Raw genomic sequence first — 17550 nt, 5'->3', positions numbered from 1 at the left:
CATGCAGTTGTTTTGTATTCCTTTTCTTCCTATTTGTCTTTTGTTCTTCTCTTTGGGTTAGGAATATATAACCAGAAAGACTGCATTTATTAGTGGATATTATGCAAGCTTTGAATTCTCTGGAAGTAATACGTATTGTTTCTGTTGTTGTGTGCCTTCATGTCATTTTCAACTTCTAGTGGCCCTAAGGGATTTTCTTAGAAGACTTATTCAGAGGAAGTTTGTTCAGAGGCTGACTTGCCCAAGGTCACCCAATGGGTTTCCATAACTATGTGGAGATTTGAACCCCGATCTCCAGAATCATATTCCAGTGTTCAACCACTAAACCACACTGGTTGGATTTCCTCCTAAAGAGAGCTGGCAAGATTCAGAGCTCTGTTGTCTGACATTTACATCTGTTTCACTGCCTTTGGGAAGAAATTGAGTCTATGATCTTCTTGCAGTCCAACACAATTAATTGTCTCTTCTCTCTAGCTGTAAATCCATTTTTAAAATTATTAACAGTACAGTTGGCCCTCTGTATCCATGGTTCCTTTATCCATGGATTCAAACATCCATGACATGAAAATATTCAAATATATAGCTGTGTTAGTCTGTAGAATCCATATACTGTATAGAGAGATCTTTTAGCACCTTTGAGACTAACTGAAATGAAGTTGGCAGCATGAGATTTCTTAGACTTCAGTCTACTTCTTCATGCATCTGAGGAAGTAGGCTGAAGTCTACAACAACTCATACTCTGATTTTTGATTGGATAGTTGATGTTGTTTTTAATTGTTGCCTGCTTATTTTAGCCAGTTCTATTTTATATTATTACCTATTGTTTTATATGTATTTTGTAGATTGCACGCCATTGGCAGGTTTCATTTTTATTGATTTGATCATTTGTATGTACAGCGCTGTGTACATTTACAGTGCTATAAAAATAAACTATAACAATAATAATAAATAATAATCATGCTGCCAATTTCTTTATTTTAGTTAGTCTCAAAGGTACTACAAGATCTCTCTACATATTGAAAACATTTTAAACACATATTGAAAATATTTTTAAAAAATTATAAATCCCCAAAGCGAATCTTGATTTTCCCATTTTATGTAAGGGACACCATTTTACTATGCTATTGTATTAAATGGGACTTAAACATACATGGATTTTGGTATCTGTGGTATCTACCACATTTGGGGAAATCATGGGGGTCAGCATACCTGGAGTGCAATGGATGACTTATCCTGGGAAAACCACCTTTGTGATCATGGTGTCTCTCTTGCCATTTGTCCCAAACCTTGACACTCTGGTTGCTGGAACAGATGACCATGCACCACCCATGGAAGTCAAGGGAGACATTATGGATGATGTTGTGGTCAGTGATGATATTCCATGCTACAAACATCCTGGTGGCCATGTGGGTTTCCTTCCCACCACCAAGAGAAGTGCAGCTTCCCTTTTCCCAAGGAGTGTACACTTTCCCTCAGCCCCTCCCTTAGTGAATATCAGGGATCCACTGTACACTTAAGATATTCTAAATATTATTCTGAATATTATTCCAAATATTATTTCCTATCATTTGACAAGAAATTTCCTTTCAGAAATGATCTATTTTGACTCCCTCCTGAACTATATATAGTGCTTTTTATTGTGTGGTAAATCTTCTACTTGCAGTGACAATGGGCAAAATGATTTTATGACAATCTCTTTTTATATATACGTGTGTACTACTCCATTTACAGAGCACATAACTAAAACTTCTTTTCTGCACTTCATAGTCATCCCATGGTTTGAAACTATTGCTATATTTCTACATTTATTTATAAAGTAAAGCAAAAATACAAAATTAAAAAGGCAATCCTGATTTTAAAAAATACGGTGAGCATGGATACATCTACATTTTTCACTTAAATCACTTAAATGACTAAAGAATAAAATAGAGCTTCTTTCGTCTTGAGAATAAACACATTTGCTTGGGAATAAGTATAATTTTCTTGTAGGAAGTAAAAATAATAATAAAAAAATAAAATAAACACATGCCTGCCTGTCTGACCCTTGATTACAAAATGTTTTTAAAAGTAACAAGAAAGGCTGTTGCAGTGAGCAAAATTAGCTATGGTGTTCCGATCATGGTCATGCTATCCTCATCACCAGTCACTTTCATGACAGTCATGGGAGGAACCCTCCATGTTTCAGGATCCTGGACTTGTGTCCTATGGCTCAGCCCTAGTTACACCACTAACCATTTAATCACATTTTAGAGTGCTTTTAAAAATGCAAATAATCAAAACCTGTTGGAAGATAAAAATAAACATTCTACTTTATTTTCCCCACTTCTGATACATCATTATTAGGCAGCATTTCTAGAAATTAATAGTTAATATCTTTTGATGAGTGCTTCTGTTTTTTGAAATCATTCATTTGATAATAGTATTGTACTTCATTGTTACTAAAGGTCCAGACAGGCTATTCCAGATTGTCATAGATTGCAGCCAATTTTCTTCTTCCCTTCTCTCCAAATATACAGTTAATGGAGAAATGCAAGAACACAGCTACCAAACATTAACATAGAAACATATTTCATTGTTCAGTGAAGCTGTCAAAACTATTTTCATGGGTGCAGTATGGTATGATACTCCCAGGGTGAAAGTTATTTTCCTTTAATGTTGATCCAGAATTGTAATCAGAATTGTTTGTAACACAATGTTTTATTACTCTATAGCTTAATTGACAGAAGAGGATTTATACAGCCAGATACGCCGCAGCCAGTAACTCCTTCAAATGGCATTACAATGTATGGGGCCACACAGTCACAGAGTAACATGGTAGGAACCATCCCATAATGCTGATCAAGAACCCTTTGAATGTTTCCCTTTTCTGCTATCTTGTGAACTAATTATGCTGCTAAACTAACTGAACACTACTGATATTCTCAGATAGGAGAAATGTCCCATACTTGTTGCTGTATTAATGCAGTAAGTCATCAAGATTTTCTTAAGCATTAAAGCAAAACAGTGGCTGTCTGATGAGCCCCCCTCAAAAATTAAACAACAAACAAACAAGCAAACTAGTTGCTTAGTACAGTTGTAAACTGTGAGATAAAAACTAGGGTCAAAAGGAGTTGCCTGCTTTACCAGGGTATTTGGTGATTATAGATAAACTTTAGATTGTCAACAGCATATTTTTTTCCTTTTTAAATGTTCCCCGAAGACTATTGGCTGCTGACCAAATTGTTGCTGCCTGACACATTTCTGCAGAACTCATCATGATGAGTAGATATTTATAGAGAAGACTTTGAAAATCTTGTGAATGTGGAGATGTCCATTATTTGATTACTGAAAACTTTAGCTAACTAATGTTTTTAAAATTGTATCAATGTTGTATCTTCTTGGGAACATATCATTTTTCTTTATGTCCCAAGAAACTAATATTAGTCTAGGAAAAATTTGTCAACAGAAAATCCTTATTGGAACAACTGTTTCTAACATGTACCTTCAAAAATAGTGTCAACCTTCCTATATTTTTGGCTTCATAGTCTTAGAAGGACTTCCCAGTCTATCAAAGAAGGAAATTCCAAACATTTCAAGTCTTTTTGCACTCAACTCAAGCAAGGGTAGACTTTTTGTACCTTGTTGAATATTCTGCATACCCTATAAGAATAATACTTTCTAGAAAAGTATTGAGATTCATTAATGCACTTAAGGGTTGCTTCATTTACCATTTTTTATATTTCCTACCACCATCAGTTTCTTACACATTAAATGCCAGATTCATTTAACAAACCTAGGAAGATTTTTCACAGCATTCTTCTTGAATGTTCATTCGCTAAGCAATCCTGTAGAGTAGTTCTCATGGCATCCAGTGGGGCTTCCTTAGATATAGGTGGATACAGGGTTCCAGTGTTGCCTACTTTTGTTTACTTTAGTTTTCAAAACAATTATGAAAGACTTCCCTGAAATTTGGAGGCCTGAAAATGGTGAATTGCCTTATGTTGCCATCACTAATTCCTGATCCTTTATTCTGGGTCCTCTGGTCACTGTAGCTGTAGGAAAATAGGCAAATGTTCTGTGTTGTCTTTTTTACATACAAGATCTCTAAGAGAGTGCCAATAAATTCATATACTTGAACTTTCGACTTCAGTTGTCAAATTATTTTAGTTCTTTACATTATTTTTTCTACTGCTGTAATTATATCGTTCCCCTTTGTATATGTGGCTGGAAGCAAAGTCACAAGTTTGTAGCTCCATGAACTGAAGAAATGCACCACCATGCTCAGGAGAGGTTGAAGCCACTCATATACCCACTTATTCTCAAAATTTCTTTCATGTGGTCAGCTAGAGGTTATTTTTCCTGAGTTGTAGTGCACTTTTCTTTCTGGTCTACAGCTTACCTTAACATTTCTCTACTTCTTATCTGGCTTTAGCTTTCTGGCAAACTTTCTTATTCTTCTTTGTATGATTTGTCATCTCACCTTCCAAGTCCCAGTTGTCTCAAAAACTATAGTTGAGGGAGAGGTTGAGCAGACAGGCCAGGATAGCATGTGCTCATCCTGGCTCAGCACGGGCACAAGCGGATGTTCACATGCATCTTTACACTGATCCAAGACTTGTGACCAGTGTGCACTCTTTATTTTGCTGTGTCATCACTCTCAGCAGCCCCTATCACTGCATCTGACCTGGAAACAGGGTGCCTGGCCATGTAGGTGCAGCCAAGCACCCCACTCCAAGGCATTCTGAGTGAAAGCGACGGTATGGTGAGGTAAGGAGTGTGGGGTGTAAACAGCAAGTTCTCCTGTGCAGTTTCTACAAAACTTTAAGCAAAACCAGGGGTATTTTACTTCGGGGTAAAGGCTGTTTACTCTAGGATTGGGCCAGATCCTCTGGATCCAAATCTGGTCTGGCAGGGTCACACCTAATCCTGTCTCAGAAGATTTGGCCTGCATCATCTGAACTAAATTATGCAAGGCCAAGGTAGGCTGCTTCTTTTGTCCCATGCAGACAGCCCCAAAGTTGAATTTGTTTGGCCGCTTCACCACTTGATAGCATTGCAAAATGCTACTTAAGATTTTGGCCAACTGGCAAATTTGAGAGGAAAGTCGAAGTCACTGCACCTCCCCCAGGTCAGGGGTAAGAAACCTACCCCCTCCTTTTTTTATTTTTATTTTTATTTTTTTTTATTTTTTTATTTTATTTTTTTTTTTTGGTCTGAAGGGTGGACTGGTTCTCAACATACTCCATTGGTGCAAGCAGAGGCTTTCAAAAGTCTGATGGCAGTAGGAGGGGAGATATCTTCCAGGCACATTACAGCACTGGGGAGGTGAGGGATTGCCCATCCACCCTGAAGCTTTTAAACAGTGGAGAGGGTGATTTAAAGGGAGTTTGTATCATTGGATAGGGCAGGGGAGAATTACAGTAGTGCTTCCATTTCCAATAGAGACAATCCTTTGAAAATGAATCTGTGTTACAAGGATATTTTAAAATAATTTTATAAAAGTTTCATTGCCGCGTAGAAGGGAGGATAGAAGGTCTGTTATCTCTGCTCATTGGTCCAAAGGCAAAGACAATAAGGAAGATAGCAGGATGGATGGGATCCATAAGGCAGAAATTTTCACATCCCAGAACATTTTTGGTTTATTGTTTTGCTCATATGATTCATACTAATGAAAGTGAAATTCATTCTGGGGTCAGACAGATGGATGGCTTGGAGCAGCCTCTGGCCACTCCAGCTCAGTCAGCCCCCGATCAGCCTGAGACCACAGCAGCCAGACACTATGGTCCCAAAGCCAGACACTGCCACAGTCCTGAACAGGCCACTGGCAAGGAATTGCTTTGTACCACTCCTTTTCAGGCTGCCTTAGGAAGCCTTAGAGCAGTTTTTGGCTGCATCAGGCATGTGTCATCTGCATGCCACAGCCTCAAAGCGGCCAGAAGCTGCAATTTTGGGCCCATCTGTTTCAAGCCTATGAAATAGTTGCTTTCATCTGAGGTAGAACACGTTGATAAACTGCTGTGCCAGCTAATCAGCTTTTTAGCTGTTGCTATATTGAGAAGCTAAATACCAAAGAATATTGTATTAATTGTTGGTGAAGAACAGATTTTGAGTTCTATTGATATTGTCAAATTAGAGAGTGATATTTGAAAGTGCAATTTACAAACCAAATCAGAAAATGCTCTAGTACTTGATGAAACTAATTAAACTATTTTAATTATTTTGATTATTTTGTGGAGTTTCCAAGATTTCTAAGTATACAATTGTTAATTAAATATGTAATGGGTGACTAAACTCCTTAAATGTTTTAGGAGAGGTTTAAAAAGAAAAAAAAAAGACAAACCAAAACTTTAAATCAACAAAAATGACAATCAGGATTCCCACAGATTTAGAAAAAAATCATGCCCCTTTCACCCTTAGCCTCCTGTGCTACCCCCCCCCCAAATTTTCCCAGCCCAGTTTTAAGTGACCCTGTTTTACTGAGCACGGGAGGGGACATTGCCCCTACTTATTTCTTCTGGATTTTGCTCTTCTGGTTGTACACATCTACTGTTGAATCCTGTCCTAGAATCTCAGGTCCCGATGCCCAAACAAAGGGACAGGGTATTATTAAAACAGCAACCATGAACTATTTTAAGCTTGGGGACATATGAGAACTGTTGTGGATAAATTCTTGATTTTTAAATAAGTTATTTTTTTATTTAACCTTATTGAACTGATTAAAAATAAATGTCAATTAATTAATGTCTTCTAAATATAACCTAGTTTTAAAGGACAACTAAATTAAATGCATATATGTCGAAAGCTATGTGAGGGATTTTTAAAAACTCTACTGGCTTCTTCATCAGACAAAGGAGAAAGAAAGGGAAAAAATGACAGTGTTAGTCATAGTCCTGCATTTGGTTAAGAGATTGTAGTTGTTGTCCTCAGTTCAAATATATTTTGCTATATGGCAAAAATGTCTACTCCTGGCTATGTATTATATAATATGTATGTGAGCTAGGTATATGCATTAATATAAACTGACCATATGTTCAGACATACATTTTTTGGAGTTGATGCCTGAAGGGTCTGGAAACCATGTCCTATGAGGAACGACTTAGGGAGCTGGGGATGTTTAGCCTGGAGAAAAAAAGGTTAAGAGGTGATATGATCGCCCTGTTTAAATATTTGAAGGGATGTCATATTGAAGAGGGAGCAAGCTTGTTTTCTGCTGCTCCAGAGAACAGGACCCAGAACAATGGATGCAAGCTACAGGAAAAGAGATTCCACCTGAACATTAGGAGGAACTTCCTGACAGTAAGGGCTGTTCGACAGTGGAATGCACTTCCTCGGAAGGTGATAGAGTCTCCTTCTTTGGAGGTCTTTAAACAGAGGCTGGATGGCCATCTGTCAGGGATGCTTTGATTTGGATTTCCTGCATGGCAGGGGGTTGGACTGGATGGCCCTAGTGGTCTCTTCCAACTCTACGATTCTATGATTCTATGATTTAAATACATGTTCATGCACGACTAAAACAATCTAAAACACTGAATGTTTGTCTTTCCAACCTTGGAGTGTGAAACTTTTAGTTACACTGCAAGCACACAGGATCCAACCACATTGGCCATCACTCAAATTCCAAGTCACATGAGGATCACTAATATGTATGAGGGTAACTGATAAGCAGGCTAATAGAAGCCCATTTCTTCCATGAGAAAGATGGCCTAGCTATCTTCAAATTGGAATTATCCCATAAAATTAATTCAGTGACTGCACTGAAACTGAAGAGTGGTTGTAAACCAATTGCAAGGGACTCCATCTCTTTCTCTTGTAGATGGACAAGACCTAAGGTAATCCCAGCCAAAAAGAGGTACAAAATACATTGGTTCTAAAATGGGCCATGGAGGTTTAGCTGAATCAAACCATATTAGTCAGCTGTCTGTAAAAGTCGGAAGATATGCCTTATGAACCAAAGTAATATTGTATTTAATTGCAAACCAGTGTCTTTAAGTAATTTATCTACCCAATGAGTATACAGTACATGTTTGTTCAGATTTTAAAAAGATGTGATTTTAAACAGTGGTTTTAATTCTGGCCTTTTTTTTCTGGATACAGTTGGCCCTTGGTATCCATGGGGATCTGTTCTGGACCCCTTGCCCATGGATACCAAAATCCATGGATGCTCAAGTTCCATTGTCCCCAAAGGCTGTGTGTGCACACGGCTGTGCTGCCATTAGGAACAACAGGAATTCAATGGTGGCATGTGTATCTGGCCACGTCACCATTAGGGACAACAGGACTTCACTCTGCCAGGGCGCAGAGGAAGAGGTGCTGCCAAGGGACGTTGCTCTCACTCCCACTGTGGTTGCCAGGCATTGGGAGCCACTAGCCACCCCGCCCACAGCCTTCCTCAGTAAAGACCAGATGAGAAGGAGGGCAAGGGCTCCTGAAGTCCTATTGTCCCTAGTTTTCAACTACTGTATCTCTTCCAGCAGGTCATTCCACAGTCTGGGGGCAGCAAATGAAAGGGTCATCTGGGAAACTGTTGCCAGTCTAGTCCTGGCTGATTGAAGCAAACATTTCCCAGAGGACCTGAGTGTACAGGACAGATTGTATAGGAGAAGGTTATCCTGTTAGTAACCTGGGCCCAACCCATGTAAGGCTTTAAAATTAATAACCAACACTTTGCCCTTTTCCCAGAAAGTAATAGGCAGCCAGTGGAGTGCTTTTAAGATTGGAGTAATGTGATAATTCCTGGAAGTACTGTACCTGTAATGATGCCATAGGGTGATTCATTACTGTTAAAGTTTTGTCTTTTTCTGTTGCTTCAGTTTTTTTTCCCCTCCCTTGGGCATCCTAGGCAACATTCTAATTCTATAAACCAGGGGTAGGCAATCTTTTTGAGCTGGGGGCTGGGTTACTGTCCCCCAGACAACGGGGGGGGGGGGGGGGCAAAAATAAACAATTAAATAATTAAATAATATAGGACAACATTTTCAAATGTGGGACACATTTTTTAAGAATGGAGGACATGCAAAAAAATTTGATGATTTTTTAAAAAATGTTAATATAAATGCATGTTTCTTAGGCATGATCAAAATGGAGGACATTTGGGCATTATTCCTAGACAGATGACAGAAAGGTTCACATGGCTATGCATATTGAACATGTCAAGATGGTCTCACAAGAAGTGATTTGCCCTCGGGTTCAACTGTACTTCTCAGAAGTGTATACTTGGTCAAGGGACTGTGGTTTTTTTTCACTGTGCATGAATTTGTAAAAATCACAGCAATTTACATTGGCTGTGCCTCAGAGGCTTGCTGCTATCACTATCATCATCATCACTATAATTGTCCAAGACAGGCAGATTGTTAGCATTCAAAGCACCATAAATACACAGAAAATGCACTTGCATATATTTAATAATAAAAAATAATGGAAAAAAAAATAAAAAACAAGGCAGGGGTGTATATATTTAATAATAAAATTAATGTAATAAAATAAAAAGCAATAATGAAAATAATGAAATAAAATAAAAAGCAATAATGAAAATAATGAAATAAAATAAAAAGCAATAATGAAAATAATGAAATAAAATAAAAAGCAATAATGAAAATAATGAAGTAAAATAAAAAAGCAATAATGAAAATAATGAAGTAAAATAAAAGAGCAATAATAAAAATAATGAAATAAAATAAAAAAGCAATAATAAAAATATTGAAATAAAATAAAAAAAAACAATAATAAAAATATTGAAATAAAATAAAAAACAATAATAAAAATAATGAAGTAAAAAAGCAATAATAACAAATAATGAAATAAAAAAGCATATAAAAATAATGGAATAAATAAAAAGCAATAATAAATTAATGAAATAAAAAAACAAAATAGTATTTATATTTTTAAAAATTAATAAAAAAACCTCCAAGGCAGACCTGAAATGACTCACCTTTCCACCACCACCACCTCCTCCTCCGCCTCCGCGCAAAGGCTCCTTGGGAAGCCCTGAGCACGGGTGCGGAAGTGGGGTTTGCGCGCGCAAGGAAAGGGGACGAGCTCCTCCGTCCTAGCCTCGCACGTGGGCGGGAAAGCCCCACTGTGGGCAGCGGCGGCAGCACTGGGGAGGGGGAGGAAGGCAGTGCTGCCCAGGAGGAGGAGGGCAGCGCTGGGGAGGAGGAGGAGGTGGGTTGGCGGCCAGCCGCCTGCATTAGCCTAAGCGGCGGCGGTCTTAACGCCGGCAGTGGCAGGACCGGGCTGGGGCCGGTCCTGCCACCTCGCTAGGCCGGATCCGGCACGTGGGCCGGGAGTTGCCGACTCCTGCTATAAACTTTTTCTTGCCATTTGCTATTGTTGTTCTCAATGTATAAAGCATCCATGATTCTGTTAATTTGATGTGCATTTCTTACCATTTCATCACCACAAACAAAGATTGCTTGAAAAATTCAAATGGCAGTCTCCATGACAGCACTTAGAGGTGTTCCCTTCTCCTCTGAAAGTTTTGATCTAGCCTTTTTGTGGTAAATTGGGCAAATCAGGTAGTGTAGTTCTTAATTCAGCATTTTGCTGCCACAGATTTATTTGTTAAATCTTTCTATTGCATCTGATCCATTTAGTTTATTCATGTTCTCTATCTTAATAATATAATATTGAAAATCAAAAACTAATTTATGTACTTCAGATACCCATTACTTCATTTCCTAAATGTTATAATTTTTTTATGTTTCTCTTAATATTTCCGTTGTTTCAATAGGGGACTGAAGTTAGATTAACCAGGTGATAATTGCCAGGATCACCCATTCCTTTTTGAAGGTTGGTAGTATATTTTGTTTCCCCCTTCCTAGTACATCTTCAGTTCTCCATCACTTTTTAATTGTTTTTTAAATTCATTAATTCTTTACACCATAGATAAATGCCATGAGAATCCACAGACTCATTAGTTTTCATTTCCTCTAAACATATTATCATCTTTTCAATAGCAACTGTGGTTGCAATCCACAACCATTTTCTTTAACAAAATCCCATTGATTTTGAAGGAGAATTACTAGAGTGTAATGTAGTAGAGTTTGCCCCGTTCACATATTTTATCACTTCATGAAAGATGTATCCATTTTTTAAAAATAAAACATTTGTAGATATTTCAAGAAATTTGAAGAAAGCATATTCATCCATTATATAAAAAAGGCCTCTTCTGCATTCTAATTTTATATAAAAGTGCTTTCTCATTCTATAATAATTTTAATTACTTAGTTCCAGGTATACTAGTATCATGTTCTTCCTTTCACAATATTCATATTGTCACAAAATTGCCACAGTTTTTAAAAAATTACTGTTTTATATTTAGAATATTTCAAATTAGCATGTTTTTCTTTGTTTAGACCTAGTACAGAGATAACTCTTATTCATTAACTATGGCTAATTTATTTATTTTTATTATTATAACGGTTATCTAGTCAGTTCCCAGAGCAGTTTACATGCAAATGCAAATACAAATAAATGTAGGTGAAACCAGTTAAAATAGTAATAAAACACACACACACACACACACACAATTATTTTGCTTAATATCTTTGTTAGTATAACTCTTTGCACATATACCTGTTCATTTTCTTAGGCCAGAAGCAGATGTAGGGGGGAAAACAGCTTACCCGCAGGATTTGCCAACTCATAGGGAGAACCCACTTACAGCACCATCAGCTCCTGCAATGGCCTGACAGCTGATGTGCAATGCACACTGTTCCATCCTACTGTAAGGAAGGACCTGCCACAATTGAGCATTTGTGGCTACATGCTGCACCATGCTATTATGTTTTTTCCATACTGTCATAAACGCATGCGCACAAGCTCCACCAACAGGTGGCAATTGCCCCCATACTGCCCAGCCGTTGGCCCACTGGACACCCTACACAACTGACCACTTGATTGCACGATCAGTCAACTACCCATATGACACATTGTTGCACCGAATGACACATTGGTGCAGCACAATTGTATTGCCCCCCATATGTACCCCCTTCTTCCCTCGTCCCCCCCCCCAATTGCCTCTTGTTGGACCAGCCAGTTGGTTAATGTTTTTGTTAAATCCATTGTATTGTTAGTAACAATGTTTGTGGTCATTTTGTTCCATGGGGGTGTGCAGTGAAGTTCATCTGATCACTCATGCCCTTGTGTGATTGTTTCATGGGCGCGCGTGCGTGCACACACACACACACACACATACACACACACATTAAGGCCAGCAATGCCAACTCAAGCTGCCTGCTCGTGACCTCTTCTACTCCTTTCCTCTTCTGTGTACCAGCATGTTGTCTATATGCTGATGCAATAGTTCTTTGCCCTTTTCAGCCTGAACCATAGCAAACCAAGATTTATTTTGCTCTGGTGTAAAGTCCCGGAGTGCGGTTTCAGTCCATTTTCCTCCCAGTTTGGCCATTTGCATTTTCTGAACAGGTGAGTTCCAAAACAGGTGGGGCTGTTTTTTCCCGCCCATGCAAACAACCCTACCTCTTTTTTCCTGTATTATAAAGTGGATTTATACAACAATACCAGATTGGGGTTCTTCCAAATAAAGTCCAATTTGGTGAGCATTATAAAACTCCACCAATGAAAGATATTTGCTTTTTGTTTTTCACCTTTGTGACTAGAATGATTCAGAACAGTCAAATCTCTGCTTCTTTGTACCTTCCCTAAAGACGTCGTTTTGCTACAGATTATAATCTGTACCATTGTCCCACTAAATTATAACCATCAGTGCTGCATTCCATTGATCTAGGTTATAGTTGTGCTACTTCTTAGGCAAACGGATTTACTGTTAAGTTAATGTCATTCTTTTTCTTTTTGATAACTATTGTTACCACTCAATAAATAATTTATAAATAATTATATTTATAAATAATTTTTCTTAGATGTTACAGGAGATGCTTCTTGGGGTTTTCAGTTAGATAAATGGTTATATTTCTGTGAACTTAACAGGCCTTTAAAGCCTATGTTGACATGTAATTTTGGGAAGAGATAAAATGATAGGCCTAAACTTAACATAATACTGGTGGAATGCATTGTAGTTGCACTGGATTGTACCAGTGCACAAGCAGATGTACAAATCAATTGCACAAGAAGTGGAATAACCAGTTTAACAATCATTTTTCAAAAACCCATACTCAATTACAAACTATATTGTTTACCAGTGGTTCTCACACTTTTTACCCTTGTGACTTCATCTAGATGCAGACGTCATTCCCTGCTGCTCAATGTAATATTTGAATACAAATTTTCTGTTCATTTAGCGTGCGTATTTTTATTTGCACATTCATGTATATTCATATTTTAACAATTTATAAGGGAATAAATAACATCATTCAAATTAGAACAGTTTTAATTAAATAAATTCAATACCTTACTCAGCTTGTGTTAATTTTACACATACTGTCTCACACATAGCCACACTCACATGCAGCAATGCAGATATGTTCACACTCAGCCATATCCTTTCATTCTTTTTTATCACTCACAGAGATACTCATTTACACCCTCACTCACACACACACACACACACACACACAGTCACATAGAAACATTCATACTATATAAATAAAGCTTAATAATAATAATAATACTCTTGTATTGTGTATATGTGAGTATGTAAAAAAGAGATGAAGAGTATTACTGAAGCGGAAGAGGAGGAGGGATCAGGGCCTCCAAACTTCTGTCCCTCTTGAGCAACTTTTGTATCTCCCTGGGGTTCCACCCCACAGTTTGAGAGTCACTGTTGGCGACCCTTGCTCACAGCACAGTGAAACTTGCAGTATCATTCTGACATTGTTTGGTCCAGACCATAGCCTTAAAACCATCAGACTGGATCTTTTAATCAAAGAAATCAAAAATCCGCTACTCTCGAATTTAAATATCTTAACTTATATTCAGTGTTTGACTATTGGTGTATAAATATAATATTTAAAAGGATAAGATACATAGAACAAATATCTACCGTATGTTGAGAGATAATGGTTACATTTCAGTACATTAAATCTTATTTGAAATTAATTTTGCTGACATAGTTCTTTAAGAGCACCTGACATTTCTCAGATTAAGCAATTTTATTCTGAGCAGGGATTGATGATTCTAACGTATTGAGAATATAACGTATTGAGAATCTTCACAATACCAAGTTACAGATTTTAAATTGTGCAAAAAAGGAAAAAGTTCAGCATGTTTTGTTTGGGCCATTGTCAGTAGCTGGTGTTTTAATTTTTCCTCCTTTTATATCTTAATTATTGAAAAATGCCACTAATGGCCTGTGATGCAGTGTAACACATAGTATATGTTCATCACTGGCCATTACAAGGTGTTCATCTGTTTTTGATAATTGCCCAAATTCCCAACTACCGTATATATCCATGTACAAGTTGATGTCATGTATAAATTGAGGGAAGCTTTTAGAGCCAAAATCATGGATTTTGATACGACTCATGGATAAATTGAGAGTAAAATTTAGGGGCATGTCACAAAGGATGTAAAGGGGAAACACCAATTCCTTGCCTCCTTCTCCTTTTCTGGACTTCTCCCAACCGCTGAATACAACTTCCCTGGTGCTGGAGGAGAAGGCTTTAACATCGGATTGAAAAAAGAGAAGGAAGTGGAGTTAAATGGGGAGAGAAGCTTTTAACATTGGGTTAGGAAGGGAAAGAAATAGAGGGAGATGACGTTTTTGGTGGGGAGAAAAGGTTTTAACATCAGATTTGGCAAGGAAGGAAGTGGAGTTAAATGGGGTGTTTGGTGGGGAGAGAGATCCAGAGGAGGAGGAGGATTGAGAGAGACGGTTTTAACATCAGATTGAGAAGGAAATCACCTCTTTCACACAAACACACACGCTACCTGCCTAGGCAACTCTTTCAGAAATCATTGCTAAGGCGCACAGGGTGGTGCTTCTTTCAGGACCTTTCTAAGTAGTATTACTGTATTGACCTGTGTATAAGTCAACCCAGGATTTTAGGGTCAATTTTGGAGCATAAATTTTTCGACTTATAGTCGAGTGTTAACATACAGAAGTACTAACAGACATCTGATAAAGAAACTTCTTGGAAGGCTTGAACTTTCTGAAAAAGCAAAAAAAAAAAGAAGAGGAAATCAAGACAGTTGCTCATAAGAGGTTCACACACCACAAAGACTTTATACATGCTGTCTACATACTTTGGAACGTCAGTATTTATAGATTTGTTGCTCCTCCGAGATGACAGAAGATGATAAATGGAATGGTTCCCAATTGACAAGGAGATCAGGCAAGACTGCATTTTATCACCCTACTTGTTCAACTTGTACACAGAAAATGTCATATGAAGAACAGGATTAGATTTAGAAGGAGGAGGAGTGAAGATGGGAGGAAGAAACATATGCAGATAACATCATATTACTAGCAGAAAGCTTCATAGATTTGGAGCAATTATTAAGGAAGGTCAAGGAAGAAAGTGCAAAGGCAGGCTTGCTGGTGAACATAAAACAAAAATAATGACCACTAAGGACTTACATAAATTCAACATAGACAATGAAGAAATTGAAGTAGTTGAAGATTTGTCATACCTTGGATCAAACATTAATCAGAACAGAGAGACTGCACTAAAGTTAGAATAATCCAAGCCATGGTATTCCCCATGTGAGAGCTGGACAGTGAAGAAAGTGGATAAACAGAAAACACTTTTGAGATGTGGTGCTGGTGAGAAATGCTGAGGATACTGTCAATGGCCAAAAAGATAGACAATTGGGTCCTTGAACAGATCAAGTCTGAAATTCCCCTTGAAGCCAAGATGATCAAACTGAGGCTGTCGTACTTTGGCCACATCACGAGAAAGCATGACTCATTAGAAAAGACAATAATGCTAGGAAAGGTAAAGGGTAGCAGAAATAGTGAAAGATTGGACGCCAGATGGCTAGACTCAATCAGGGAGGTTACAGGCATGCATTTGAAGGACTTAAGCAGAGTGGAGGGGGTGTTTTATCCATAGGGTCACCATGAATCAAGGTGAACTCCAGGGCAGTTAACAACAACAATAGTTTAGGGCTATAATAATCACCAAACAATAATCTTTAGTTGATTTTAAGCATAATTGCTTGTTTTAAACCACTATTTCAATATAATACCTGTCTTTTTCAAGTATATTTGCAAAGTAGAACAATTTTACCATCTGTTACAGTCTCTCAACATTTTATGCATAAATAAATGCCAGGGCATTTATTTTATTATAAACATTTATTTATTTGTTAACTTGAAATATTTGATAGCGTATCTGCTGTTTGGGCTTCCTGTCAAATAATAAAGGATTTTCTTTCTAGTGCTTTCTCAGTGCAGCAACAGTGGTCTGAATGTTTCTAAGGATAGTTTATACATCAACCAAGATTTTTAATGTAGAAAAAAAATATTTTGGCCTTCATCTCATCTTAAATACTTTCCAGTTTTATGACTAAGGCACAATGAATTGTATTCAAATGTAAATACTGGGAGGTTTTGGGTGACACAATAATCCAGAGGTTGCCAGAAATCCTGGTTTATCTACTCTTGATCACTCCCACTTAACACTGGAAGCAATTAAATAAACCATGTAGTTTTGCACTGTAGTTTACATATTAATAATAATAATAATAATAATAATAGTTTACATATTGTGTTGTCTGAAAACAGGTACTGCCATCCCTTGGTCCAAGAAACCAGAGAATGAACTCAGGTTTTGTTTTAGGCTTCCTTCTTTTAAACAAACGAGAAAGAAAACTGGTGTATTCAGAGAACACAATGAAGACATCACAAAGTGCTGTGTTTCATTTAGCTGTTCCCACTCCAAGCACAAGCAGTTTAGCCATGGGTTTCTGTATCATGTTGGGTATCATGCAGAGTAATAGTGAAAAATATTTTCTAAATGTGAGTAGCTAATAGGTGATATGCTTTAGATACAAAATAAACTTAGCCAAATTAGAGAAATATTAAATGATAGATAATATAGTATGAGACAGTGTGTGTGTTTTGGTATGTAATAGCAAACTACTAAGCACCAATATCACTTCAGGAAGTTAAAGACAGAGATTTTAAGTAATCTATAGATTCAGATTGCATGAGCGGTGGATAGAGAATGTGTCTTTCACAAAGTCTTATGTCACATGAGGAATTCTGGAGACAGTAACCTTGATTTTGTACATTGTTTTGCTTTTAACAAAAATAAACCAAAGTTGTTAACAAAGAAAAGGGTGGAATTTACCAGACACATCCACCTATCTATGTGTATCAAATTCTTAGGCAGCTAGGTAAGACTTTGTAATTCTTCCAGTTATACATATGTCAATGGTGTATAATGTATATGATGAATTACTGTAATTCAATGAGAATAGTTTTAAATTTACACTAATATTTGTTTTAAAAATGACACAAAGTGTGGTTCTGGAGCTGCCTGTATATACACATACCCCCAATGCTGTTGTGGTCTTTTACTGTGTAATACAGCCTTTTTTCTAGCAAAAAAGAAACAGGGTGAGTTGTATGTCTTAAGAAATTCCTAATTAATCAGTTTCAATTTCTGCCAAAAGAAAAAGAAAAAAAACAAATAAGCCAACCTGGAA

The 17550-nt window shown here is 37.3% G+C and overlaps 1 protein-coding gene and 1 pseudogene across 9 annotated transcripts in view; one reads left to right on the top strand and one right to left on the bottom strand.

Annotated features, from left to right (window-relative positions):
* The window catches only part of ZDHHC14 (zinc finger DHHC-type palmitoyltransferase 14), an 87306-nt gene that overhangs the window by 46463 nt on the left and 23293 nt on the right, over positions 1-17550 (top strand). For 7 of the 9 annotated variants that reach the window (XR_006101494.1, XM_042446204.1, XM_042446202.1 and 4 more), the window contains one exon: positions 2712-2814. Coding sequence is in view for 8 of the 9 variants with exons in the window: in XM_042446204.1 (XP_042302138.1) it covers positions 2712-2814 (103 nt within the window). In the remaining variant the exon portion in view is untranslated. Of the gene's footprint in view, positions 1-2711; positions 2815-10708; positions 10768-17550 lie in introns of all 9 variants that reach the window. The other 2 variants (XM_042446206.1, XM_042446205.1) reach the window with 1 other exon arrangement.
* On the bottom strand, positions 1168-1268 carry LOC121920069 (annotated as a pseudogene).

Source organism: Sceloporus undulatus, chromosome 1 (genome assembly GCF_019175285.1).
Source record: "Sceloporus undulatus isolate JIND9_A2432 ecotype Alabama chromosome 1, SceUnd_v1.1, whole genome shotgun sequence".
NCBI classification, from domain to species: Eukaryota; Metazoa; Chordata; class Lepidosauria; order Squamata; family Phrynosomatidae; genus Sceloporus; species Sceloporus undulatus.
The sequence above is the reverse complement of the archived record's forward strand: the minus strand, read 5'-3'. Positions and strand labels throughout refer to the sequence as shown.